The sequence below is a fragment of the Excalfactoria chinensis genome, chromosome Z (genome assembly GCF_039878825.1).
Source record: "Excalfactoria chinensis isolate bCotChi1 chromosome Z, bCotChi1.hap2, whole genome shotgun sequence".
Lineage (NCBI taxonomy): Eukaryota > Metazoa > Chordata > Aves > Galliformes > Phasianidae > Excalfactoria > Excalfactoria chinensis.
In genome coordinates this window covers 23972834-24000288 of record NC_092857.1, presented here as the reverse complement: position 1 = coordinate 24000288, position 27455 = coordinate 23972834, and the positions used below count along the sequence as shown (strand labels likewise).

The window sequence follows — 27455 nt, the reverse complement described above, 5'->3', positions numbered from 1 at the left end:
ATATTAGTAGTGGATAAAATATTTTAGTGTTTGACTTTCACTTGGAATTAAACTTAATCTAACGTTTATTTTTATTCTAATTTATTTAAGGTCCTATTGAATTTGAGGAATGTAATACATCCAGCGCAGTTGAAGGTGAGTTATTGTAGCACAGTTATTTGCAGTACATAGTACCTGAAACTGAGGAGCAAACAGGGCATGGCTTGTGAATGTATTTAACTTGAAAGTATTTTAGCAGACTAAGAAGTAGTTGTTATTTTGAGAAACAAATTTAAGAGAAAATAAGACCTACAGTAATTGTTTATAAGCCTAATTCACCGTTGTCAGAGGATTTCATTGTTTATTATAAATGTACTTTTGTTGGGACCTTATGTTTTGAGAGGTTTGGATTTGGTTCAGTTATGTCTGTGTAACTTAATTTACGAGTGTCAAAATATGGCCCGGGCTATTTCCATTGTTGCTATGTTGGTTGTACCAATTTTAATGCAATGTTATGGTCACAAAGGCTTCCTTTGTTGGTGTAACTTATTTTACTTAGGGAATTGTTTAAAGTGGTTAAGAACTGTTTTGTTTGTATACACTATGTATTTAGTTTTGGAACAGAGGAGCTGACAGAATAGCTGTACTGGCCGACAGTTCTCAAGCTGCCAAGGCTGCAGCTGAGACTTAAAGCTTTTTCTTGACTGCAATAATGGAGGGATCCCTGTTAAGAAACTACGTCTGTATTCTATTGGTTGTTTTTTTGGTCTGGATATGAATGTCAGACTAGCATTTTAAAATAATTTTGGAGCTATTTGTGCCCCTGTGAGAGCAGAAGATACAGCTAAGTTTACAGCTACCTGATTTCAGAAATTTTTAGTTATTTCACATGGAAAATTTCTAGGAGTGGAAAGATTCCTTATGTACGTAAGTCACTCTAAAAGTAATGCATCCTATTTATTGCCATGGAAACTACATCAGATACAAACTGCTCAACAGCACTATTTCATAGAGCAAATTCTCAGCTACAAAACACTTTTTTCAAGAGTCACCACCATTAGCTGTGCATTTTCATCACTGATGAACATGAGCTTGTGTGCTACACTTGTAAACACCTGTACAAGTGTAGGTGACACACTGTTTCTACTGCCAGAATACACCACACACTGCCTCCCTGTCCTCACATTCACTATTTAGTCTCCATAAACATTCAGAAAGTGTCAGTAAATGTCAGTGGGTTCAACCTCTACTGACAAACCACCATATGCCTTTGATATCATGGGACAACGTCATTGAATAGGGGGCCTTACTTTTGGAGCAGCCCTTGTAGTGTATTTCTATGAAGGGAAACAGAATGTTATTTCACTGATGAACTATCAGTTGTAAACTTTTGAAAACCAAAATGTGTTTACCTTTCTGCTGGAAAGCTTGGTGTAGACAATAAGTCACAGAATCACAGAATTATCAAGGTTGGAAAAGACCTATAAGATCATCTAGTCCAACCATCACCAATACTTCCCAGCTAAATCATATCCCTCAACACAACATCCAAACGTTTCTTGAATACCCCCATGGTCGGTGACTCTACCACTTCCCTGGGCAGGGCATTCCAGTGCCTGACTATCCTTTCCGAGAAGTAATATTTCCTAATGTCCAGCCTGAATCTCCCCTGGCACAGCTTGAAACCATTCCCTCTAGTTCTTCCACTGATTACACGAGAGAAGAGGCCGACCCCCAGCTCACTACAACCTCCCCTCAGGAAGTTATATAGAGCAATGAGGTCTCCCCTGAGCCTCCTCTTCTCCAGGCTGAACAAACAAAACTCATTGGATCTGATGTTTGCACTTAGCTGTACATTTTGTTTAAAGTGAGACAATATGCTTAGGTACAGGAAAAAGAAAAAAAAAAAAAAAGAAAAAGAGGAGAGAAGCAGAAATGGCAGTGGTGGAATATTTAAATGTATTTTGATTTTAGCATGTTAAATGGTTATGAAGGAATTTATTTATTTTTTTCTATAGTGTAGTTAGCTGTATCTATCCATGCTAAAAGTAGGGAAAAGAAGACAGGAGGAGAGGCATTACTCCAGACTCAGTACTGGCTACAGCACTGGAAAGCCATTAAGTCAGCATAAGCAGGAAAGCCAAGTGATGTTCACTTTTTTGTGGGCCACAGATCCTACTCCTCAGGAGAATCGATGGCTGACAGGGACAGATTTGGCTTCTGATCCAAGTGCTATTCTGTCCATGATTCTGATCCACTGCTGTTCAGTTGGAGGACTAGCTCCTGTTGAGTTTCTGTCAGCAGACTCCCTTTCTTCATAACTAGAAGTGCTTCAATCTTTTGTAAAAGAGTTAATGGTCTAGCATACTGAACACTGAGAATTGTACATATGCTACAAATCAGTTTTGTAATGACTCACATTAGTAATGCTTAGTTTTAACTGTATTTTACTTTTTTTATTGGTGTGTCACTTAACAGCACATGGGAATGATATTACAGATATTTTGTGTTTCCATTGTTTTGCTTGGTACTATTTCCATTGCTATCTGTTTGTGTCAATCTTTATATCAGTGTTTAAAAGGTATTGATATTGATAAGCACCAGTGTTTGGAGGTGCTAGACATACACTCATCTCCTTGGTTTCTAAATGATAGATGTTCTGTTTTGCAGGAATAAAACCAAGGAAGAGGAAGGCATTTGGTTTATCAGGAATAATGAAAAAAGAAAAAGATACTGAATCTGTGTAAGTGTATTTCCAGCTTGAAGTTTTGTTTTGTATGAAAACTTGTGCAACTGTGGATGTGAGCTGATGCCTAATGAAAATTTGTGTTATAACATGTTTAGAAGATTGCTGACAGTAGGAAAATGTCATAGCTGTTTACAATTTTTGTAGCTATTTAAGCTTTTCAGGAAATAATTTTTTTAAGATAGTGCTGAACAAAATTAATTACCTAAGGTCTGATTTTTTACACATATTAAGTGTCTTATAGATATTTTTCTTTTCGTGTTTAATTTTAACAGTTATATACTTCTGAACCATATTTTTTTTTCTTCTTGCTGTGAAGATGCAGTTAAGGCTCCAGGCTGTCACATATTTTAAGTCCTTCTTCTATATTTCCATTCTGTGATTTAGTCCTCCTCCTGCTCTCTCTTCAGTATTTTCTTATGCTGAAGTAAATGCTGAGATAAATGTATAAAATATGGTTTTGGTCAGCAAAAGATTAAGAATACAGTTGCACAGTATGAGGTTTTTTATGATGATTTAGTTTAGAATACTTAAATTAGAATGTTATAAATCTTTGATTTTAGTGTTTTAAAGTTTCTTTTTACATGTTTTAGAAATTGCAGTCTTTGTAAAAAGTGATTTACTACACATTTTTGGGATGCTAGACTTGCAACTTTGAGCAGCAGTATGCTCATTCATTTGCCTTTTGTTCCTTGCATTTACTTAATTGCAAAGTTGTATGATTCTTCATATTGAGTTTTGAATACTGTTGTGTGTTTGAGTTTTGTACTTTTCCTGTTCCAACAACAAAAAATTGCCACAAAATGGGTTATTACACAAGCTGATCTCTTGTGGTGTATGTCATTAACTTGCTTGCAAACCAAGTATCTCCTTCCGTTCATTCTTTATCAGATAACGAGATGAGTTTAACCTGCCTCCAGGAAAATTTAAGGCTCAGTGTTACTTTTCTGGAGTCAGTAAAGGCCAGGAAGCTCCAGATTCATTCATCTCAGATGTATCCTTGACCCATAACAGAAGGAAATTCTCTTGGTTCAGAATGCTTTTATAAAAGCTATCTTTTCCCAGATACATTATACTTAATATTGGAAAAAATAGTGCTTTTGTCTTCTTTCTGGAAGAATTTTTGGTTTTCATTACATAGTGATGTAATCGGAGAACTAAAATCTGAAATGGAAAAATATGTTGCCTTACTTGCAACAATTTGAAGTTAAACTTGATTTGTATTATAGTTTTTGTTTCTATTTTTACTCACAATGCAAAAATGAACAGATGCTGAGGTTAGTAAGAAAGAAGTATACCTGCATGATACTGACCTACTATATAACACATGGCATCGATTCAAAGATCCTTGCATTAGTCCGTAATTTATCATATTACATATTTAGAACATCATGTATTAGAATATTTGGTTTCTAAGTTATAGAGTCTCCATTATGTTCTTCAGTAAAATATTTTAATAGTCATTTATCATCTCCTTATTGCTTGTCTAAATTTTGCTTGATTTCCTCTTCAGCTGATGATCTGCTTGCAGACTCTGCATGACAGAACTCTATATAAGAAAATTTTCTGCACACAGAGGTCAAGACCTTTCCTAATGTCATATTAAATTGGACTGGCAGCTTGTTTAGCTTGTGTGGAGCTCCGAACCTAGAATAAGTAACTCAAGGTTTCTAGGCTTTTCAATTTATCAGTATTGTGAGGATTTTATCAGTCTCTGAAGAACTAACACCCAAACTGAGCATTGTACCTGGCAGTATTTTTGCACAGGTAAATCTCATACATGGTATACCTTATTGCATCTTTCTGTACAGGTTCAATCAAGTATTTCACTGCTATTCATTATTTGTTTTAGTTATTAGCTAGAATCCTTAGATTCCCTCAAAAAGTCCTCGTTTTCTGAAATATATTACCTTGTAGTCAAGGCATGACCTGGTCCTTTAATCTTAAACGGCCATGCATCTAGCAGTGTAAAAGTACATCCATCTAAAACCTGATGTCTTTGTTTTCCACCTCACCAGCACTTAGAATCTTTTGGTTACTTTGTCTCTTTAGGCTGCAGAATAGCTTTTAAAATAGCGTTTTCTGTTACTCTTGTTTCAACTTAACCAGTAGGGGGAGATCAGACATAGGAGGATTAGACTTTAGCAAGTTTTCTTTTGTGCTCAGCCTTTCAGGAAAAAACAGAATCCTTCATTTCACTGTCAGTACCATAACAGGCTGCACTGAATGCTGTATTCTTCCTTCCATATTATCAGGTTATCATACCTGTTTTGAAAGATGCTGCAGCTTTTACATCTAACCCATTTAACCTTTCAGGGAATCATAGAATGGTAGAATCATGGAATCATCAGGATTGGAGCAGACCTCCAACATCGTCTAGTCCAACAATCCAGTTACCACTAATACTGAAATAATGAAAGCTAAGCTTTCTCTGCAAGAGTAATGAATCACCTAACAACAAATAAGATTCGCTACATTAATCAGCTGTACAACATTTAAAATTTCAACCTCACAGTATCACAGTATCACAGTATCCTGTGAGTTGGAAGGGACCTTAGAGATCATCGAGTCCAACTCCTGGGTTTCGAGCCCCCTGTGTAGCGAAGTGGCACTTCTACCCCCTGTGCCACAGGGGGGATTCGAACCCCGGGCCACCGGTGTTGCAAGCAGCAATTCTACCACTGCGCCACCGGGGCACACAAGTAGTCATAAAAGCCAGGTGATACAAGGCAGTCTTAGGCCTGATCCATGTTGAATTTAATGAGCTAAATCTAAATCTAAAGCTTAGTTAAGTAAGTTGCTTAGTTGAGTAAAGTTTGTTGTATAGTATACATACAGTAACTGTAGTGTAAGGTACATCATTTCCAAATCTGCATTTTATTTGCCTGAATCTGTTGTTAACGTTGATTTTTTGCATTAATGTGGCATGATTTTGGGTAAGCTTTATGCGCATGTTTCTTGCTGAAGAGCATCTAAAGCAATAACAACCACAACAAAAATAAGCTGTGTCTTTGTATCTTTGTTCCCATGCTCTGTGGCATGTCTGCTTGTTCTGCTTGTTTTCTTTTCTGTTTTCCTTAAGTAGATTTTCTATTTTTTTTTCTTTTTAATTTGACTGCATCAAAATGTTGTTTTTCAATTGCATTTGCATTTAAAGTGTTATTTGTCAAGATGCAGATTAGAGAGGGCCTGTATACTCCTGAAGTATTACCACATACTTTAAATGTATTTCCTTCTCTTTCTGTATACACTGGTTACTGCTTTAATCCAGGTTAGTGCAGAGGGTTATAATATACACAAATAATGCTTTTGTAATCACTACCTTCCTATCAAACACTTTTTCAAAGTGTTATTTAAGATGCATTTTATTTTTTCCAACATTTTCTGGTGCTTGACCGTAAGTGTGCTTAACAAACATGAACTAGAAATGAAATTCCCAAGGAGAAAATATCTGAATTCCTTCAGGAATAGTGTTTATTGCTTTGAGAGCTGGTTATTGTACAAAATGTTTCATTAGGGTTGGTGACTTTTACTTACTGCGTACATAATCTGCAGAGACTTGCAGAGTGTATCCATCCAAAATACGATGTGGAACTCCTGATTCTTTGTGTCTTCACTGTGATATGAGTTTGGTTTTTCAGCAGTTACTGTGAATTTTTCTTCTGTGGAGTTTCCAGCATAAATTTGTAGGGTTTTTTTGTTTGTTTGTTTATTCTCATCCAGTCATATGTAGATAATATAGTGAAAATTTTAACAGACTTGGTGAGACAAATGAGACAAAAATCAATGTTCCAAATTAATTGAAAGTATTAAAGGAAGGACAGTATGAATGAAACCATCTATATGTTGTGTGATTATACCTTGTCTTTTTTTTTTTTTTTTACAGGGAGTGTCCAGATGCAGACTCAGTTGTAAGTAGACTTAGTTATAACACAAATGTGTGTGCTAACATATGAGTCATGGCAATGTAATGGAACATGATTTACATACAGGCCCTGCTAAATGTTATTTATGTGATAAAGGATTTAGTATTTCACCAATGTAATTGAAGTGTTACTTTCACTCAGAACAGTCTTTCACAGTACATAAAGATGTTCATCTTTAATACGTTTATATTTCCTTCCATTTCAGGTTTTAAACAGAGTGTTTTTACAACAATGATTTGCTATTTATTTTGCAAGTTAGTGGCTTGAACTGCTTGTCTAGTAGATTCTAAGGGAGTTAAAAGTTCAGTATGTTTTCATGAGGATCCAATTATGCATCATCATATTCCTCTGCATTATCACTAACTCCTTATACAACCCTTATGAAATTAACGGAGTTCTGCTTGACTGCTTGCAGCAGAGTATAGCAGTATACTTTTTAAAATATTGCCTTAAGCATAGTATTTCTAGATGCAATTTTTACATGGTCTGGCTCTCAGTGTCACATTTTTTTTATTTATTTATTTTTTTTATTTTATAAAAATAAGTAGCAATTGCAAATGTCAACACTTTTTATTTACTTAATTAAGCCTTTTGTTTCTATTGATACATGTAGGTTGTCTTGAATTATATGTAATGGAGGTAGGAGCTTCCTGTAGCTGTGGTAGGAAGTAATTTACAGAATGGTTTGAGTCGCTTTCTAGAAACTTAAGCGTGTTTTGGTTCACTTACATGCCAACTGTACTGAGCAATTTAACTCTCCTGATTCACCTGTTGTAGAAATTTCTTCCTTGTGTATGGTGTCTGTAGGTTCTGGTACCTAGTAGAAAACTTCCTTTTGAGTAATTTGTTTTTTTTAAATAATCTACTCTGACCTTTTTTTCTAAATAAAGGAAGGTTAATTTTGCTATGTAGTATAACTGTCTGTTTATGAAGAGCTTTGTAAGCATTATATGAGACAGTTGTTTCATCCTATACAAAGTCATCTTGGTTTAAACCAAATGTTTTTTTCTTGAGTACGTTTAAAGCTAAGTAAGTTTAGAATTATCCCTATAATTATTAGGCTTTTCAGGGAAATAATGTCTTTTGACAGTTCGGGTTGAGTCACTGGAGTGAAACACAACTGGGTTTGACTTGCAGTGTTTATTTTCTTCCTTACTTATTTTGGTCTCCACATTTTCAGAAAATAATTAATTCAACTGTAAATTAATCTGACGTTCTTTCAGGCTGCATGAGGAAGACCACTGCAATCATTTAAGTTAATTGTTATATCTAAATACATTTTTTTTAAAAAATTAACTTTCATAGCATTTAACAACAAGGCTAACAGTTTCATAGCCTTCTCTTTTTTCTAATGCACAGGTTGTTTTTTTTCATGCACTTGGCGTTCAAAATTTGATCTGTCATTTCTTCCTGTTTTTTACAAGCAACAGTATTATTCTAAGCGGTAGAATGTTTTAGTAGCAAAATCTATTACTGCTATGAAAAATGATGCAGTGTGCTATAGATGAGATCCATTTCACCCCTCGCAATCAAGTTGTCCCCAGAGTGATTCATTGCTTAGAACTGGTATCCTCATTTAGAAAGTCACATTTCACTCATTTTTCTCTTTTTCTTGTCTTTTACCTTAAGGTAAGCTATCCTTTCTGTTTCTTTTTTTCAAACTTAAAAGCAGTTGCTGCTATCCATATTGATATCTCAGTGTCAATTTTTTTTGTATACATCTTTAAAATGGATTATGAATATCAAGAAATTGGTCTTGGAATACTATTACTGAAAAAGGAAAATAAGCTGTTGTTACTTTTTATCCGATTGCTAGAAAATACTAAGGGTGACTCCTCAGAAAATTCAGCTTACTTAAGGTGCTCCTTAATTATGATTAAGACTGTGACTTCCATCTTTGGTCACTCAGTAAAATCTCAATGTTTGGATTTTATATTAAAGTTATCATTTCTAAAAGGCAGCATATGTTAATTTGTCAAGAACTTTGTTTTTCTCTTTAGAGGAAGGGTTGTAGGAGGTAACCATGCTGCAGTTATTTGTTATTATACACACTGTGTTACATACATTGCATTTTTAGAAACTAAAGATCCAGTAAGAATTGACTTAAATACTCAGTCTACCAGTCCTACATGATACTGTGGATCTTTGAACATACGTTAAGTAGCCAGTTCCATCTGGCTCTTCTCACTACTCCAGAATGAATAATGCAGATTAAAAATTCCTGCGTTGTTATGTGTCAGTCTACATGTAATTCCCATTAAGTTCTGCCTTGATAATTAAGAAAGAAGAAAGCTAACAGCATGTATACAAGAAAGTGATAACAGCTGAAGTTTGGTTGTGTATATCTGTTCATTACCTACCAAGTTGCTATGTGGGCCGAACTAATTGTCTTGTTTCTGGTCGGTTTGGCATGTTCTTAGGCCTACGGGAAGTTAAAAGCTCTAGCAGAATTTTTTCTTCTGGTAAAGCATTACAAGATTTTACTTGTATCCACTAAGGTCTGAGTTTTGATTGCAGACCTTCCCCTGTTTGGAACATGGGCAAGATCTCACTCTTCTACTTCACTGCCTTTTTTTGTGAAAACTGTAGTAATGCAATTATCTTTGAGTCCTCTGTTCTGTCAAATCCATTTGAAATTGTCCAGTAAGTTCAAAAGTAATTATGGAGTCACAAATGCGCAGAATGTAATGCTGGACCTTTTTATTAAATAGGAAACTATAATGAAAACAAATACTCTGAGGCATCCAAAAGTTTTCATTAACCTCATATCTATAATATAATTCAAATTATATAGGTTTATAGACTTTTTATTGCTAAGAATGGCTGGATTTGGAAGTAGCATACTCTTAATTTGTGGAGAATAAGTATAAACGTAGTTATATTTCATTTTTTATTTTCAGTCTTTACTTACATTTTGTAATGAGTAGTTCTGACCTATTTAGAATAGCTACTGCTATTACAGAATATGAGCCTTTCTAACCACAGTGCAGGTGGAACACTCCAAATACCTTGTTTTTCTATTTACATCTCTGTCAGTGGGACAAAATGATTGGCTACTCTCTTCTTCCATGTTTCATTGTGGGTTCTTGTGTGTGTACGTGCTATAGGTATCCTAAAGAGAGGAGGCTGAGAATGTAATTGAAACCTTTGCACTTTGGGGTATACTAAGGTCCAGTTTGCATCTCACAGTTATTTAAAGTGGAGAGGCTCCTTTGACTTCTCTTTCAGGTTACAAGCTTCAACTGCTTACTTTGAGTTTTCTCAACCTAAATGTGCAGGAGGAAGTCAGTCTTCTTCAGTAAAATGACGGAGAATTCATCTGGCAAAAAAAGAAATAGTAAACTGTTCTGCTCAGTAGTAATTTGATGCATACTTTGAGAAAGATGAGATAAGAAGCTCTCATAACCACTGTAGATTGCCAAGGAGAGAAGAAAGACAGAAATATTAGTGAAGTTCAGCTAAGGTTCTTTGGTTTTTGGCCCACTGACTGACCTATGAGCAGTGCTGATGATGATGATGAAGGGACAAAGAAAATAGACAGATTGCAGAATACTTCAGATGTTCTTCTCTTTACTTCCTATCTACCTTGGAGGAATCAATAACGTGGTAGCAGTTTGGTTTCTCTCCTTGTTTTTAAATTGTATGTGGGATTTATAGTTTATATATATTATAATAATTATATAGTAATATAATAATTAATTAACAAAGTATTAAGTGAAACTCTGAAAATGAGTTTTGACAGTAGAATTCTAAGCCCTCATGCTTCTTGTATATGTAGTTCTACTTCGTTATTTTTTGTGTCCTTTTGGTATATTTCTTCAAAGCAAAATTCAGCCCAGAAAGTTTATGAAATTTACTAAGGCCAAGAGAAAGTTATAAATGTAGTTTTTATACATGAATATACATGTATACCTATGTATATGTGTGCATGTATGTATACATATACTTGAAATATATTACCTGAATCAGTAATGTGTTGTATCACATCTTAAACATCCAGGATTCAAGTCATATCCATACTGACTTTTTTTTTTTTTTCCTGGAAACAAATAGATTTATTACAGAGGAGCTAAACCTGAATTCCTAATCATACTAATAACTACCTCCTATGGAAAAACAAAGCTTATAAAGATTATCTTCCTCTGTGATTATGGATTTTTTTTGGGTTTTTTCCTCATTTCTGTTTTAAGAATGATCAGAGGTTTTTATAAGATTAAACTGAATCACTGAGAAACGTGGAAATATAAAGCTAATGATTTCTGATTCTACTTGCACTACACAAAGTCTGTAACTTTAAATTATATGTTTATATTTCAAGACAGGAAGAAAGAATGAAAAGTCAAATTCTGTTATGAGCGTTATCAACTGACGTTTTGCCTAAAGTTATGCACACCAGCTATGTGCTGAAGTGGCGTTGCTGATAAACAGTAGTTACAAATATTTTTGCTAGATCAGAAGTAGTGAAAGCAAAAATACAAAGAAATCAAAGACTTCTAAGTACATTAAGATTTAATACCTTTGACAAATGCAATTTACCTTAGAGAATGGATTAAAATAATGCAATGAGAACATTTTCTGTAAACTGAGGGGTTTTTTTTTCTTCCCACTTTTAAATCAAAGCAGGCATATTTTCCAGCTCTGTTGTTTGTGCTGTGTTTCCCCAGTAATAATATCTTTTACATATATGTCCAGGCTGGAAGAAAAACTAAATGTTGTACTTTTGTAGTTTTTCAATTCATCTTAACCATGAATTATCCTGATCTATTGAAAATTGACTATTATGACAACTAAAGTCACTTCAGAGTTTGGAAGTTGCAGTAGGAACATGCAAGAACCCTCTAGCTATATGTTTTTGTTCTGTTTACTTGGATGTCAGGTTTCATTAGTGTTTTTTGGCATATAAACAAGGTCGGCCTGAGGTCAAGCGTAGCTAAGAACCCAGATTTGAGCAAGTAGAGCTAAGGTACTGGACCGTGTGATCCTACTCTTACTACATTTTTTTCTCCAGTTATTTTCTTCTTCTTCTTTTTTTTTTTTTTTTTTTTTTTTTTTTTTTTTTTTTTTTTAAGTCAAGTAGTGGTGAAGGCCACATCTTCAAAGTTTAAAGAAATTGCATCTAAATGTTCTGTATTTAATGGTATGAGTTTATACATTTTTACTGTCTTTAGTTTGATGTGCCTTCTAATTATCACCTACCTTGAACAGCATCGTGTTTCTTAATCTTTTTTGGCAAAAAGTTTGATCTTTATTTAAGTTTGTTTCATTTAATTCACAACTGCTAAGGTTAGGAGGATATACAGAGGAGTATCTCTCGGTAAAATATAGGACCACCCCATTTGTGATTTCTAAAGGACAGCAATTTTATGCTTGTCTAAACCTTTTCAAGCTGAATTTGTCTTTAAACCTGAGCTAAAATTTTAGGTTCAATGGCTATTTGCTAGCTCACTCAAAGTTTCTAGTGTAAGTTATCTTCTTGTATCTCATTGCTTATTTCAGAAAGATGTATTTTGGCCATAATGTATACTTCACTTTCATTCAGACTGCCTCCCCCTACCTGTTTTCAAATACAATACAGATAAACTGTTGGTACATTAGAATAAATGTCTTTTTCTTTTAAATATGTATCTTCATGTTTTTATTTAAATACTTGAAACTGGTGCAATCGGTACGTGTTAAAGATGTTCGGGTTCTGTTTTATTATATAATAATCTTAGCTGTGGTGTCTCAGTTCTCAACGTCCTTCATGGTCTTTTCATTTATTCTTGTTTTGAATGGCATAGTTAGCCTCATACAAAAGTATATCGATCTACATACAATGTTCACAAGTGTGGCCTTTTTTCCCCCACATTGTTATCATTAAGATTATCATACTAGGAACTTGTTTCTCTTTGTTTTAAAGTGCTTTTACAAAACAAACTCCTTCGCTAGGCATTCTAAATGATTTTTATTGTAATTTTCTCAATTTACATTTAAATACCTGCAAAATCTGAAGAATGGAAGTTGCCAGTTGTTCAGTATCTTTTAAAGTCCAGGACAGTGCTGGAGATGTATTTTAAGTTTCATCCATGCTTTTTACTTAATGTAGACTGCTTTTGCTGAAGCACCAGTACAGTCTTGCTGACTCTTCAAGGGGGAGAAATTTTGCAAGCTATACAGCTTGTATATATAATGTACAACCTGGGGTGCTATTACTCACATACTGAGGCTTTGACTAGTATTAGTAAATAGTGTGTTCCTGCATCAGTAGAGCTTCAGTGGTTTAACTGAGGAAATTAGAAGTAGAAACTGGGAAAATATTTGGAGCGGAAAGAACTGTGGGCTTATTTACCTAACATACTTCTGTTGTTTTCTGGCTTTTTTGGTAGCATACCAGTAAAAGCAGGTGATTAAAACTCATAAGAAATGGGTTTTCATAGGAAATGTGGAAATTGTTTTGTTGCATTTTCTAGTTTTGATCTATATGAATAACTTGGGATAACTGCAATAATCAGTGTTAAATAGTGATCACTTTAATTAGCCATTGTAATCAAATTCTAATTTGTCAGTTATGTGAGATCCAGTTGAATGTAAGAATTTTTTTTCTAGTTATTTGTCAATACCATTTTTTTGTTATTTGCTTTTAGAACATTCCTGATGTAGACGATGAAGGATACAGCATTAAACCAGAAGCCACACAGGATATCCTTTTCACTATTACTGTGCTAATGTATTTGGTCTTGCAACAGTTTTTTGAAGGGGGAGAATACTGCTTAAACGGTTAAGTAGAGTAAGATGTCATTGTACTTGTGTTTCAAATTTGCATCCTTCTGTTCACGGTTTCTGCAAACTATGTAGAATTTTGTCTAGCTTCGATTCTGTACGTCTGTGTAAATGTTAACATTTAAATCTGATGTATTAGGAATGGCAGAAGGATGATCTTTGTCTAAAGACAGCAAAGATGTGAACAAAATCTTTAAGGTAGCCATGCAGATCTTTCTCTGTGAAAAGCTTTCAGAGAGTTCATAAAGTAGAACTGTCTTAAATATGATGAACAGTTAGCTGTTCTATATCTAAACCCTCCACACAGCCTTATAACATAGTCAGAAAGATAAGCAGTACCAATAGTCCAGAAACAGAACTTCTGTTTGTTATTGAAGTTTTCCTACCAAACACAGTTTTTATTGTACGTTCATGATTGTTTTGCTAAGTAGATAATGTTTTTGCCATGAGTCATTTTTCATGGAAACTCATGATTTTTTTCTGCTCTTTCTCTGAAGAAAAAGATTTTTTCCTCTTTCTCTCAGCAGAAACAGGCTGTGCTCAGGGCCTGAGATCTGGCTTGTGATAGGTCTAAGCAAGCCCTTAGCAAAATCACTAGTTTTTAGGAATGTATTCTGCTTTTCTGGGGAGAGACTAGAAATAAAAGGTAAATTTACACTCGCATTTACCTTAAATTACCTTTTTTTTTTTTTTTTTTTTTTTTTTTTTTGAGTGGAAAGCTCCTTTAAAAGTGAGTCAATCCTTCAAAGCTTCTCTGCTTTTATCAGCTTTGCAGAATGTTCTTCATTGTCCCCAGGGAAGTTTGCTTTGCTGGTAAAAACAGTTATTTCTTATTTACAAAACCAATATAAAAGTGAAAGACTATTATCCAGTTCTGGGGGGGGACATTACTTTATGTTTTATATATAGTTATGAAGTGGAGACAGGAGTGAATAACGTTCATTCTTAGTAAATGATTCACCCAGACATTCTTTTCTCCATTATCCTTTCTGCCATGAGGAAATGGAAAATTCTGTACATCTAGTGACAAAGCTCAGTGATTTGCAATCCTTGTCAGCTAGGCTATACCACAGCTTCAAAAAATCTTGGCCAGATTCAGGAAGTCATCAGTTTTCTTCTTTTCCTTCCAATAGCATCCAAGGATGATTATTTATTCTGCATATGGGAACTCTTAAGATGATTTGTTGGCAGTCGGGCTTTGTAAAGCCAGTCTTAAGTGTTGAAAAAACTTTAATGAAATGACCTTTCGTTTCATGGCATTCACATCTAAACTGATCTTTGCCTGTAAGTATTTAATAGAGTTCAGTGGTCAGCCTGTGCCACTTTACAAGAGCTGTGTACAACAGCCCGATAGGTAGGAAATGAATCTTGGAACTCAGGACCTTTCAAAACAAAGCAATTTACTGAAATAAAAAATGGCTTACCTTTAAAATAGTGTTTTCCAGATCTGATTGATTTTTGAGGATGGGTAGACTAAGATGGAGATATCTGAATATTGCTTCATCAGATCTCAAGGAATCTTTTAGTCCAAATGGATCTGGAATGCCCCTAGGGTTTAGAGTTTTGACATTTGTCAGGGAATGCTTTGAAGAGATTTCATTCAAATGGCTGACTTATTTCAAAGTGAAAATCACGGAAGCAACATACAGGCTATGTGTTCTACACCCAGATGGCAAGAAACTTTTTGTGTTAAGAGCACAGGAAATCTTTCATTTTGTTTCTTGTAAAAATAAATGCATTTTTAAGAATTAGAATATACCTTTCGGAGCTTTTGCCCAGTGGAGTTTATATGCATTTGAAGAACCATACAAAGAACCACTGCTATATGTATTTTGCTTGTTTTGACGGCTGAGTTGTCATTGTGATTCCTCTGTAGGCTGACGGTAGTGTTTCATTTACCGGACAGCCTTCTGTGTAACTGGCATCCTTTGCTGTGAAACTGTCAGTACCACTCTGCAGAAATGGCAAGCTGTGATGGCTGCTGCTCCTGCGTCCTCTGCAATTATGCTTGGCAGAGGTACCATGGACACTCCATTGTCATTTCCACCTTAACTGAGAAAAACATATCAAAGAGAACCATTTCTATTCATCCAGTGATTCTGACTCTGAAGATGATGAACCCAGGAGGTTCCATATAGAAATAAAGCCTGTACAGCCAAATAACAGCTCTCAATACACTATGCCTTCATTGGATGAATTAAAAGTTTCTATAGGAAACATTGCTCTTTGTCCAGCAACATCTGTAAGTAATTTTGTTCTTTGTATTTTTAATGAATAAAGAATAAAAGTCATGAGGAATCTTTACTGTAAATATTCAATTCCCAGAATTTATTCTATTCACTCTTTTCATTGCAGAGTAAGTTTCTCTTAGTGCACTTTATTGCAATATAAAATAACTCTCCCTTAGATTTTAACTTTACTGTAAGTCTTGGGAGTGCTCAGACTTTTAAAACTGGTTATATAGTGTGGATATATGCAATTTGTAAGGTGCAGCTTTGCTGTGTGCATTCTGCCTAGTCACAGAATAATGCCTCATATCAAGCTGTGGTACTACAAATGGTTTTGAATTAATCTAGCGTGATATTTAGATCAGGATTATGCTGGCTTTGATTACAAGGAAGATACTTTACATAACATCAAAATACTAACAGTGATTTTTCTGTTTTTCCTCATGTTTTGAAAGCAGAGACACAGTTCTGTAAGTACGAAATGGCTTTTTATTCATCTTTTTAATTTAAAATCAAAAGAGCACAAATACTATGTGTGAGAGTTATTGAGAAGAGCTTATGAATGTGGTTTTTTTTTTTAATCTGTCAGATGTACAGTGTGATGTGAAAACTGTTCAGCCTTACTGACCTAGCCTGCAAAATGGTTTTGTAATACCGCTGACTTTATCAGCTCAGCAGGCTTCTTTCCTGCCTTTTCTTGTCCCATGGGGTGGGTGTGCATTGGTTCTGTCACAGCTCATGTTCTGGTTTTCTATAAGCTCTGGAATGTTTTACCTGGCATTGAAAGCAAAACCTCTCATAGAAAGTTGAGTAGAAATAAGAGCACTGAGACTATTAAGCATTCTATTTAGAAATTGTTTAAAAAACTAAAAAAATTTAATAAATGTTTTTTCTTCTGTTTCAGGCACAAATGAATAGAAATTCATCCAGTAAGTGTGACTGTTAAACTTCTAGTATGTTTATGTTAGTTTTTTGACATAGCGTGAAAACAGATTCTTTTATTGTTTAAGAAATAAACTTACTCGGTATTTTAAATAGGAAAATAATTATTTTGTCAATTCTGGATACCTTTTTGATATTTTCCTTCAAACAAATTACTCATAATCAATTCAAAGGACAAAATCAGCTTATCTGGTCAAAATTTTAAAGCAGCTAGAAGCCTCCATAGATCTCTTCATTTTCTGTGTACTTAACTGTTCCCTGTGCTGGGAATCAGATGTCTGTGACTGTGATGAAGAACAAGTACAGGAGTCAAATGGAGATTATTTTTGTGTAAGTTCATGGAGCCCTTCCACCGTCTTAAGTATGATCCACAAAGTTGCAAAGTACTCTGTTTTAAAGTCAAAAGCACAAAACCTGACCATGAAGGCAGACCGTACAAGTCTCAGTCCTCTAGGTTGTTTGGGGTTTTTTTCAGTGAGAAAACAAGCCAGAATTGCTGAAGAATAAAATTGATGTAAGCAGAGTAATCTGAGGAGGAAATTTCAGGTGGTCTATACTTCCTTCCAAAATGCATTGCTCTGTATAGTCCCTGTCCTTCAGAAGGTATCTCAGGAGCATCTGAATTTACAATATCTGAAATAATACATTTTTTCCCTTTCTGTTTTAATAATTCATAATTAGCTTTGAACAGCAATGGTAAACATTTACTATCATTTTATGATGAAGCAAAAATGTTTATATTTTAGCATGCCATAGCTTTGGTCATACCACTCTATTGTCTTTTGCTTAGGTGAGGAGTTAGCAAAATCGAAACTTTCAGCTCCAACAAATGAGTAAGTTCAACTTTTAATTATGTCAAATTAAGTTCAGGAAGGAGGGGGAGATGTGGTCTTATTTTGTGCAGGTACTCAGAAAGTCACTGGAATTTTCAGTTGACTGCTATTTTAAGCATCTCTTGCATTATAAGAATTAAAGAGTAATAATGTAACACTGAAGATTTCTGTTTACTTCCTTTTCCCCTTCTAATGCATTTTCTTCTTTGTGGTGTCTTGGTATTTAAAATTACATGAAAATTAATGCATGTCTTGCTTAGTTTCCATTACACAGTGTTCCACTGCAAAGTGCTTGAGATCACAACCTCAGGATTTGGGCGGCTTATACATTGCTTGTATACATATCTGCTGAAACAAATCAGTTTGTAGATGTATGTCTTGCTGGGAGTTCATACTAGCATAATGACATATGTGCACACATAAAGTTGCACCAAAGTAATAAAGGTGTTACTTCAGATAGTTTAACTGTATGTGAACTAGTTCTACAATGTGTACATGCATTTACTTTTAGATGCAAAGACTAACAAATACCAAAGATGAACTATCAGTGCTGTAATTTGATTGTTATGTTTGTCTTTGATCTGTATTCCAATTGTAATTCTTACTGTAGAAAGGGGAACAGTGACCTTCTGGCATGGGATCCACTGTTCAGCAGTTCCATTGAATCTTCCTCTTCAGCCTCCTTGGCTTCCTCATCCTCCTCAGGTAAGATATTTGATAGCAGGGAAGTGTTTTCTGCATATTCTTCGGGATGTTCTGTGGTTATTTCTTTAGTAATCGCATGTGTTTAAATCATTAAAATGAAAGAATTTTTAAAGTGGTATCCCATGTTATAAATAATACTGGAGGTATGATATATCAGGCTTTCAAGTTTGGGAGCAAACAGGGAGGGTGAACACAAGAAACCTCTGGAAAATTCTATCTTGCTTTTGTTTTTTTCTCTCCTCATCCTTTCCAAAATTGGCCATTTGTGCTGAAGGAATAATACTGTCAACTTTTTTTGCTGGTAGGGCAAAAAAGACTAAATGGAGGTGGTTGTTGCAGCAACTATGAACCAAGCTGAGCATCCGTTTTGAACAGGAATAGATTTCTTCTTTCCAGATAAGGCTGCTGGACTGTCTAGTACAAAGCCTCCATAACACTTTGCAGTGAAGGGCCTATTTTCCATATGAATTCATGATTCCGTTATGAGAGATGTGTGGACAGAATTGGGGTGCAGTGGGAGAGAAGTGGCAAGAAATCTCAAACTTGTGTTTAATTCCTCGTACTTTGTACTTTGGTGTACAGGCACTTCATAGAGGTGCCCCAACTTGAACAGTTAGTAGAAAGGGTTTGGGGAATCTCTCCATGATAGAGCCTTGTAGTCCTTTCCTTGCTTACATGTGAGCACCGAAGATGACCCTACTTAAGCCTCGCATCGTTGATTTTGTGATTTCTTCCTCTGCTGTTAGCTCCACAACTATCACCAGCTCCCTTGTAGGACCGCTCGTTACTCTTTCCATACCCCATCATCCCTCTGAGGTCAGCTATGCTAATGGTAAAAAAAATATTTGATGTAAGTGACGAGGTGTATCCAATCTTTCCCAAGCAGATGCTGATCTATATACAAGGTTTCACGGCCACAGAACTCCAAGCCCTGTCACCACCACCAGTTTTGCAGTCATTTTCTGACTTCTTTTATTACTGCCCTTCTGATGCTCTTTCCCCTCACTGGTGAAATTGAGTAGAAGACAACCTAAGCCCCATGCTGTTGACTACTGCTCCCAGATAGAGCTCTGTATTTAGTGCTGATGCTATGAATTAGAAGTATCGTGTGTGCTTCATATGGAAGAACAGAGAGGTTAGTAGTCACAGGATTCAGCAGTCTCTGCACAATATCCTAGATTCAGGCTCCCAGCAGGAAGCAAACCTGTCTAGTTGATAGCCTGAGTTGAAAGATGCATGCCTTTGTCCTCTATAGCAGGGAGTCACCCCTTATAGTGACTTGGCCTTTTTTTCCAGGTAGTCCTCCAGATGGCATTGTTAAGGAGTGCTAAATTCACTGCAAGTAGGCTCATGTGTCTTCTCTTCAGCTGTGAGGGCAGTGAACCTCCTCAATTGTAGGCTCTCTGAGGAGAGGCAAGAGCTTTCCTTTTAGTGTCCGAAGTCACCAGCTTCTGTCCTTTCCCTCTGATGTTACATAGCCTGCTCATTTCTTGTAACTTCTCCACTTGGTGGCATAGCTTCTTCAGGGCAGCCAACAACTATCCTGCAGGACAGGTGATCATCTGTTCAGGAGTTAGACAGAGGCCTACACACTGCCTGAAGTCTGGGACTTGGTGGGGGGCACATCTACAGACTGAAGCTTGGTTTGTGATTAGTTGATTTTTTGCTACTCGTGGGTTGGAGAGTAAAGCAGATTAGAAAAAGTCGATACAGTCCCTCCTGTCAGCAGAACTGTGGAGAGAACAGCCTCTGGCTGATAAGCAGTGACAGATCATCGGGATCAGTAGCCAGACTTCAGGGGGAGTCTGCACATGGCCTTGCTTTTCCTGAAAGTGGCTTATGTGCAAATCCCTATATTTGATTTAAACTGGTGGAACGTAGTGCCTTGTGGGCAAAAGTCAATCTTAGATATGAAAGTCAATTTTAGATATGAGAAATATCTAAATATCTGAATATATTGACTTTGTAATATTTCTCTGCTAAATAATTATTAAAAGGATTGTTGTTCTAGGAATTAACTAAGCTGTTTACATTAGTGAAATGATCCGTGCAGTTAAGTAGAAAGAAAGTGTACTAAAATATATCGAAGTAGTAATGCATTTTGAATTAAATTTTTTTTTTACTGAGTTTCAGTGGTTCATATTGTTGTTTAAGCCAAGTTAGCTTCTCATGCTCATTAACCTGCAGCTTTTAAAAGTATACAACTTTGATCTTATTCTCTTTTGAAACCTATAGGAATCATTGCTTTATTTCCGACTTGAATGTTGATATAGGTAATTTCTTTCTGTTGAAAGGTTTTGACAGTTTCAATCCAAAACTTAAATTGCTTAAATATACAATAAATTGTTTGCTTTTTGTACAAAGTATGATCTATCTTGTCCCATAGATACTTTTGGTTTTTTCACGTTAAAGCATTTCTTAGGATACTGCTTCATAACTCTGTGTTAATCATTGAACACCTAAACCACTGTGGTATTTTTGCAGGCTGTGGTTTATGCAGCATAGAAGTAAACTTTGGTCATCCATGAATAGTCCTGTTTTATTAGATATTTAAGCTAGCTTTGTTATCTTGAACAAACACAACGTACATTTTTAGTGATCTACTGATATTTTATAAATGCTTTTTTTATTTATCTTCCCCATTCTTATAAACAGGCATTTTATAAATAATCCTGCACATTTCCCCATAGTTTTGGTATGGGATTTAAAGTTGCATTTCAAGGGTCTGAATGATATTTTAAATACTTACGTACATAAAATACATTAAAAACGTCAGAAAGAGAAAGCTATGTTAAGTATCTGTTTGTCTGGTCTTAGATAATGTACTTGTTCATGACAGAAAGAAAACTTTAGAGACCTGTGCTTCTAATGTGAACTTTTAAATTTATTACTCTCTTTTTAATTCTCTATGTCATTTTGCTGTTGCTCTTAGCTTTGCCAGCCTGCAAGACATTAGAGAGTTGACTAACTGCATTTGCTGCTTCTGTTGTCATCTACTCCAACAGGCAACAGCCAAGTTCAGGGAAAAGTAGTGGAAGACTCATTTTCTGGCAGGTTGAAGAATCTGGGATGAGAGAAAATAAACTGGGGTAGATAATGACTCATGCAAACTGTGACTCACCAAAAATGGGTTGATGTAATCAGAGAAATAAGAAGCAGGAACTCATGACTTCAGTGTCATGATCACTGAACTGCCATTTATGTTGGGCCTTTCCATTACAGGTGTGGGTAAGAGCATAAATGTTTGGAGGGAACGTAGAAGAGTAAATTTGAATAAGTTGTTTTGAAAAAAGTTGAAAGGAGAAAGCTGTTGAAAGGAAATAAAAATGGATTAGGATACCAGAAAGGAAAATAAAAGGACATGAGGAAGTTAAACTCAACTTGATATAGAGGAAGTTAGAGAATAAACAAAATCATGAGAATTTGAGACTTAAGGGGAAAGAAAAACCATGAATTACTTCTTGGCTTGTATAAGGAATGGAGAGTGACGTGGTTGACAGTATGAACAAAGCCAATATGATATATGGCTGTTTTGTTTTTCTTTTCTCTTTTATTTGTAAGTGGTGTGATTTTTATCCTAATAGAGCAATTATTTTTCATGCTGGCCAGTAATCATACAAAGGATATTGATATTGAGTACATCTTTTAAGTCTGGATTTATATTTTATCATTTCAGTATTCCATCTTGTTTCAATTCTTACCTTTTCCTTCAGCTACTCTAAGAGAGCACAGTAGGAAATCCTCCTCATCTACCAATGACTTTCCTGGATGTAGAGTGTCTCAGTCTTTGCTTGGTCTCCAGACAGATTCTGGGTCTGGAAGCCCATCCTCACCAGACTTCATAATTAGCACTTCGTGCAAATCTGGTGTAGAAGCACCATCAGGGAGTATCAGTACTTTATCCTCTGTTTCGTGGTCTCAGAGTCAGTGGATTTCCTTCGCTGATGAACTTTTTACAATTAGAGACACAAGCACAGACAAGAAGGAGCAACAAAGATTACATTTTAAAACTGAAAATGCCTGCCTTGCCTCTTCTGCTTTGCTTGGGAATTCTTCCAACCGCTGTGCTTCTGAGGATCAGAGTGACCTTTCAAATAATACTGTATGCCATGAACAATTATTCATTGAAGAAACTGGCACTGCTGCTGAAATGTCTCCTACATCATCTTCAGCACATCTGGACTATAGTTTAGTGTCTCCTTGTGTTCGTTCAAACAAGGGTATGGCAAGCATGCGTTGTGTACTGCTCTTTGCTAATAACTGACCCCAAAAAGCAAGCCTTGGACTGATTTTTCATTTCAGTATTTTAGCTTACCTAATATTAAAATTAACTTCTTAACTTAGAATGTACTAAATTGCTTGTTAGCACCAATTTCATCGAAACTTAGGACTGAAATAAATATTTAGCTTGGCATAAGAAGAAAAATCCATTTATTTAACTGTAAAGGCACTTCTTAACTACATGTGGCTTAGCTTTTCTGGAAATACACATGAGCTTTTCTGGAATGTCAGAGAGCAGTGAAGTCTCAAAGATTAACTGCTTGATCTTGCCTAGACAGTTCCATTCTTAAACAGATGTATTCTGAACCCGCTTTCTATAGATCAGATTAAATTAAATTAATTAAATTTGACCGAGAACAGTTCCTTCCTTAACACCCAATATTTTAAGGAGTGGATCATATTAGAATAATGCTACATACTGAAAGAGCAAATCAGCAAGCATTTGAGCAAATGTACCATGATTCGCTGAGTACCTGCGATACTGAAGGAGATTTGCTGTTGTTTAGCATATACCTGGGCATATGGTGGATGTAGTCAGTATTGGCCAGATTTCTTCCCAAGTCAGCAATGGAGCTCCCTTACCTCAGTGACAGCAGTGTTATGCTGGGTGCCTGAGAAAATAGAAATTGAATAACATTAACAACATTAATATTAACATTACCTTACTTAATCAAAAAAGAACTATACAGAGTAATTTCACAGCATCATGGAATGGCTTGGATTGAAAGGGACATTAAAAACCACCAAGTTTCAACTCCCTGCCTTAGACATGTTTGCTACACACCAGCTCAGACTGCTCAGGGCCCCATCCTGCCTGTCCTTGAACTCCTGCAGGGATGGGGCATCCACATCTTCTCTGGGCAGTCTGTGTCAGTGCCTCTCCACCCTCTTCATGAAACACTTCCCCTGACATCTAATCTAAATTCCCCTCTTATACTTTAAAACCATTTCCCCTTGTCCTATCACTGTCTACCCATGTAAAAAGTTTTCCAAGTAAGTTTGCTCCAAGTACTGCAAGGCCACAGTGAGGTCTCCCCAGAGTCACCTTTTCTCCAGGCTGAATAAGCCCAGCTCCCTCAGTCTGTCTTCAGAGGAGAGGCAAACCTCTCCAACAGCTCTACATCATTCTTGTGCTGGGGGCCCCAGGACCAGACGCAGTACTCCAGATGGGGCCTAGTGAGGGCAAAGCAGGGGGGTAGTAATTGCCTCCCCCTCCCTACTGGCCACTATTCTGACAGCCCAGGATAATGTTGGAGTTCCAGGCTGTAGGCACGCATTGCTGATTCATACCCAGCTGTTAGTCCATCAGGACCGCCAGGTCCTCTGCAGGGCTGCTTTCAAGGAGTTTTCCCAGTCTGTACACATCTGGGATAGCTCCAGTCTAAACACAGCAACTTGCCCTCTTTTGAGGGAGCTGATAAGATACGCAGCAACTATAACTATATATTAGGGTTTCTGTTTTGAAGTTCTGGCGTACTCATTGGATGGCATTTAACATTTATTTTCAAGTACAGTTCTCTTCAGAAATGTGACTGTGTAAAAGTGGCATCTTTATACTGCTGTCGTCATCTGCTGGTTGTGTCTACTAGATTTAGAAGGACATGGGGGCAGTATCTTGTACTGCTTTTACTGCTTTTAAGATCTGTCAGGTTGGCTAAAAGAGATAGTAAGGAGCTACTGTGTTCTTCAATCAACAGAGTTATTTGCTGAATTATTTGTGTTAAGCTGGCATTTACCTACTGAAATCAGTGGAAATTCAGAAGGCGTGATTCGATATTAACAGTTTTGCTGTTATCAACCAGGACCAAATGTGAATTTCCACTGAATTTTTCGTTTATGGTAAGACATGAAAGATTGCCCTATATTCTGAATCTGTATAGAATATACCAAAAAAATGAACTCAGTAAAAAACATTTTTTTGCGTACAGATCTCTGAGGTTAATTGATAGAAAACAGAGAGCAATGAGAAATACTATGATGCCATTTTTAGAGTCACTTTTCAGAATATCTCATGGCTCCTTTAAAAAATTTTTTGATTTGTGCTGGATCTTACAAAAAAGAACTGTAAAACAGGAGCTTTTAATAAAGACATAACTTCAATTGTTTTTATTCAGTTGAGTACCTATTTATGTTCACCGTGGCCTTTCTAATTTTGATTTTCTTACATTTGCTTTCTTTCAGCAAGACCCACAACTCCTCTTACTGTAGGCACCATTGTACCCCCTCCAAGACCTGCTTCAAGAACAAAATTGTCTACAGGGAAACTTAGTGGAATTAATGAAATAGTATGTATTGATTTGTTAAAACATCATTGTTTGTAGATCAATTTCAGATATACCACTTGTTCACATTGTTACAATGAAGTTACGTTCCAGTCAGGGCTTTAGGAATCACATACTCAGATTCTCACCACTGCCGGACAGATATGGCCGTTGTTTGCAACAAGTGTTTTGCTTTAACAAAAATAATTCTTAACTGATCTTGGATTGTTTTTAGTTGAATAAATAAATAGTTTGAAAGCACATGGATAGCAAGTGAGGGGGATTAATTAAAAATTATTCACAATGCCAAATTCTAGCATAGTTATTAGCAAAGCTTCATTGATGTAGGAATATCACCAAAACTTTGGGGAATTAGTTGTATTAAGTAGATATTATGTTTTGATACAAGTAGACATGCTGTGACTTCACCCTGCCCTTGGTGGAGGTGACTGGTGAAGGGAGGTAGTGGATTCCAGCAGCTGCCCATCAAGAGAGGTCATTTCTGCTTCCTGCCTGCACTGCAAGTCCACCTACTTATAAGGAATGTGGCAAAGAGTGCACATACTCAGGCAGCATATCAAAACAAGCCATGCTTAATCTCTTCTATGAATATTACGATTCTTTGGGTTCTGTTACTTGAAAAAAATGTTACCGTGGTAAGATCTTCTCCCTTCCTGTGTTTCAAATTAGCAAGATACTACATGGCCTAGCAAGCCTATGGGGACAGGCTGAGAGAGATGTTACTCTTCTTCTTGGAGAAGAGAAGGCTATGGGCGGGACATTATAGTGGCCCTCCAGTATCTAAAGGGGGCCTACAGAAAAACTAAGGAGAGCCTTTTTGTGAGGGCATGTTGTGACAGGATAATGTGGAATAGCTTTAAACTGGAAGAGGGTAGATTTAGTCTGGGTATCAGGAAGGAATTCTTACTGTGAGGGTGGTGAGACACTGGAACAGGTTGCCCAGTGAGGTTGTGTATACCCCCTCCCTGGGGGTGTTTATGGCCAGGCTGGATGGGGCTTTAGGCAACCTGGTCGAGAGGGAGGGAGGTATCTCTGCCTATAGCAGGGGGGTTGGAACTAGCTGATCTTCCAGGTCCCATCCAACCCAAACCATTCTATGATTCTACAGACTCCAGGGAAAATTTCTCTTCTCTGTTCTGTGTTGTAAAGTAGGTTATACAAAGCATTAAAAGATCTAAAAAACACTTAGGCATTTATTGTAAAATGAAATGAAGATCTCTTCTACTTACAGTACTTTTCCTGTTTGCAAAATTAATTTTTAAATGACTTTCTATTTGTTTGATACTCTTGTGATCTTCTTTGTTCAGCCTAGGCCATTCAGCCCTCCACTGACTTCTAATTCAAGTCCACCACCTGCAGCTCCCTTGGCACGTGCAGAGAGCATCTCCTCAATATCCTCTTCTGCTTCCCTTAGCGCAGCAAATACACCTACAGTTGGTAAGTTGCATTAACCCTATCAAATTATTAACCATATTAATTTGCTAGGGGTGGCTTAATTCTACCACTGTGTTTTGCTTGTGTTTCTTAGGAAAATCATTCCTTGCATTTAGTTGTTCCATGTGTAAGTCTAGTCTGGGTACCTCAAGTATCCTTTGAAATACCTGCTGCTAATTGGCAAAACACTGTTCTGTCCTGTCAGAACAGTTCACTTGATTAGATTAGACCATTGATCCAATTTTGGCCTGTTCTTTAGTGAAAGCTTTTTCAAAACTGAAATACTATGATTTTGTGTTTCTGTGTATGTGCTCATCGAGCACAGCATGTTATCGTGTATTCGTTTGGAATTTGTTATTTTATAAGTGCAGAAATATTTAAGGATGCTGATAAACTCGAATGCATATGCATGTTCAAAACAGAATTTCTGTGCTATTTGTATCTGTTTTTTATTGTTGTAATTTCAGTTTAAAAGAAAAAAACACACACACACACACACAAACGTGCATCTTTTTCTTCAAATTATTGAATTATGTTACCTAAAAAGAGGTGGTTGATAAAAGCAAGAAGAATAGTCAAAAAAGATGAAGATGAAAAGCAGATCAGTGTTTACATATTGTCTCAAATGTCAGAGATTTTCTCATGTTTTTAGGGGAAAGTCCTTTTTATATTTGTTTATATTTGATTATAACAAACAGTAAGATTTCAGAAGATTTCAGTAAGATTTCAGAAGTGTTTTGTTTGCTTTTTTTGTTGTGGTTGTTTTAAATACATTTTAACTTGCTTTTGTAGCAGAATTGCAATATTTCACTCCTGAATGCTGTTACACTTCAGTCCCAAGTTAAGTCAGACTTGGAGTTAGCTGTCCATTATCTGTGAATGTTACTGATGCCAAGGATTTCTCAGCCAGGCTCAGCATCTCTGGAAAGCATCCACACAGCCTGCTAGGGGGTATTCCACCTGGAAGAAGTACAACAGTTTTCTCCTACTGCAAGTTAGTAAGGTCTGACCAGCATTAGATGCTGTGGTAGTGGCACAGTTCAATGTCTACTAATCACCAAATGCTGAGACCCATCACAGAAAGATAACTGATATTTTGATTGTCTGAGTCCATCCAGACTCACTTTCTCAAGCCTTAGCAGTTAATGGCAGCAGTCTCATTAGCTCCAGTTCCCTGCATGTGTGTGTGTATATGAGGAAGAAGGTAAGGAGGTATGCACTGCCAAAAGGATTTGGCATGATTATTAACCTGGTCTAGCAAAAATAAACGGGCTCAGTTCTGTCTGCTTAGTGTGTGGGAATTAAGTAGTCCTGGAGAGGTGGGTGCAGAATGCTGAGTG

At 36.3% G+C, this 27455-nt stretch overlaps 1 protein-coding gene across 2 annotated transcripts in view; it reads left to right on the top strand.

Annotated features, from left to right (window-relative positions):
- FCHO2 (FCH and mu domain containing endocytic adaptor 2) overlaps nucleotides 1–27455 on the top strand; it is an 87008-nt gene that overhangs the window by 45106 nt on the left and 14447 nt on the right. The window contains exons 9-20 of one of the 2 annotated variants that reach the window (XM_072359920.1): nucleotides 91–135; nucleotides 2650–2722; nucleotides 6612–6636; nucleotides 13275–13334; nucleotides 15479–15652; nucleotides 16094–16108; nucleotides 16543–16567; nucleotides 17371–17413; nucleotides 18024–18118; nucleotides 21832–22338; nucleotides 24581–24684; nucleotides 25989–26118. In XM_072359920.1, the coding sequence (XP_072216021.1) occupies nucleotides 91–135; nucleotides 2650–2722; nucleotides 6612–6636; nucleotides 13275–13334; nucleotides 15479–15652; nucleotides 16094–16108; nucleotides 16543–16567; nucleotides 17371–17413; nucleotides 18024–18118; nucleotides 21832–22338; nucleotides 24581–24684; nucleotides 25989–26118 (1296 nt within the window). The remainder of the gene's footprint in view (nucleotides 1–90; nucleotides 136–2649; nucleotides 2723–6611; nucleotides 6637–13274; nucleotides 13335–15478; nucleotides 15653–16093; nucleotides 16109–16542; nucleotides 16568–17370; nucleotides 17414–18023; nucleotides 18119–21831; nucleotides 22339–24580; nucleotides 24685–25988; nucleotides 26119–27455) is intronic. The other variant, XM_072359921.1, reaches the window with a different exon arrangement.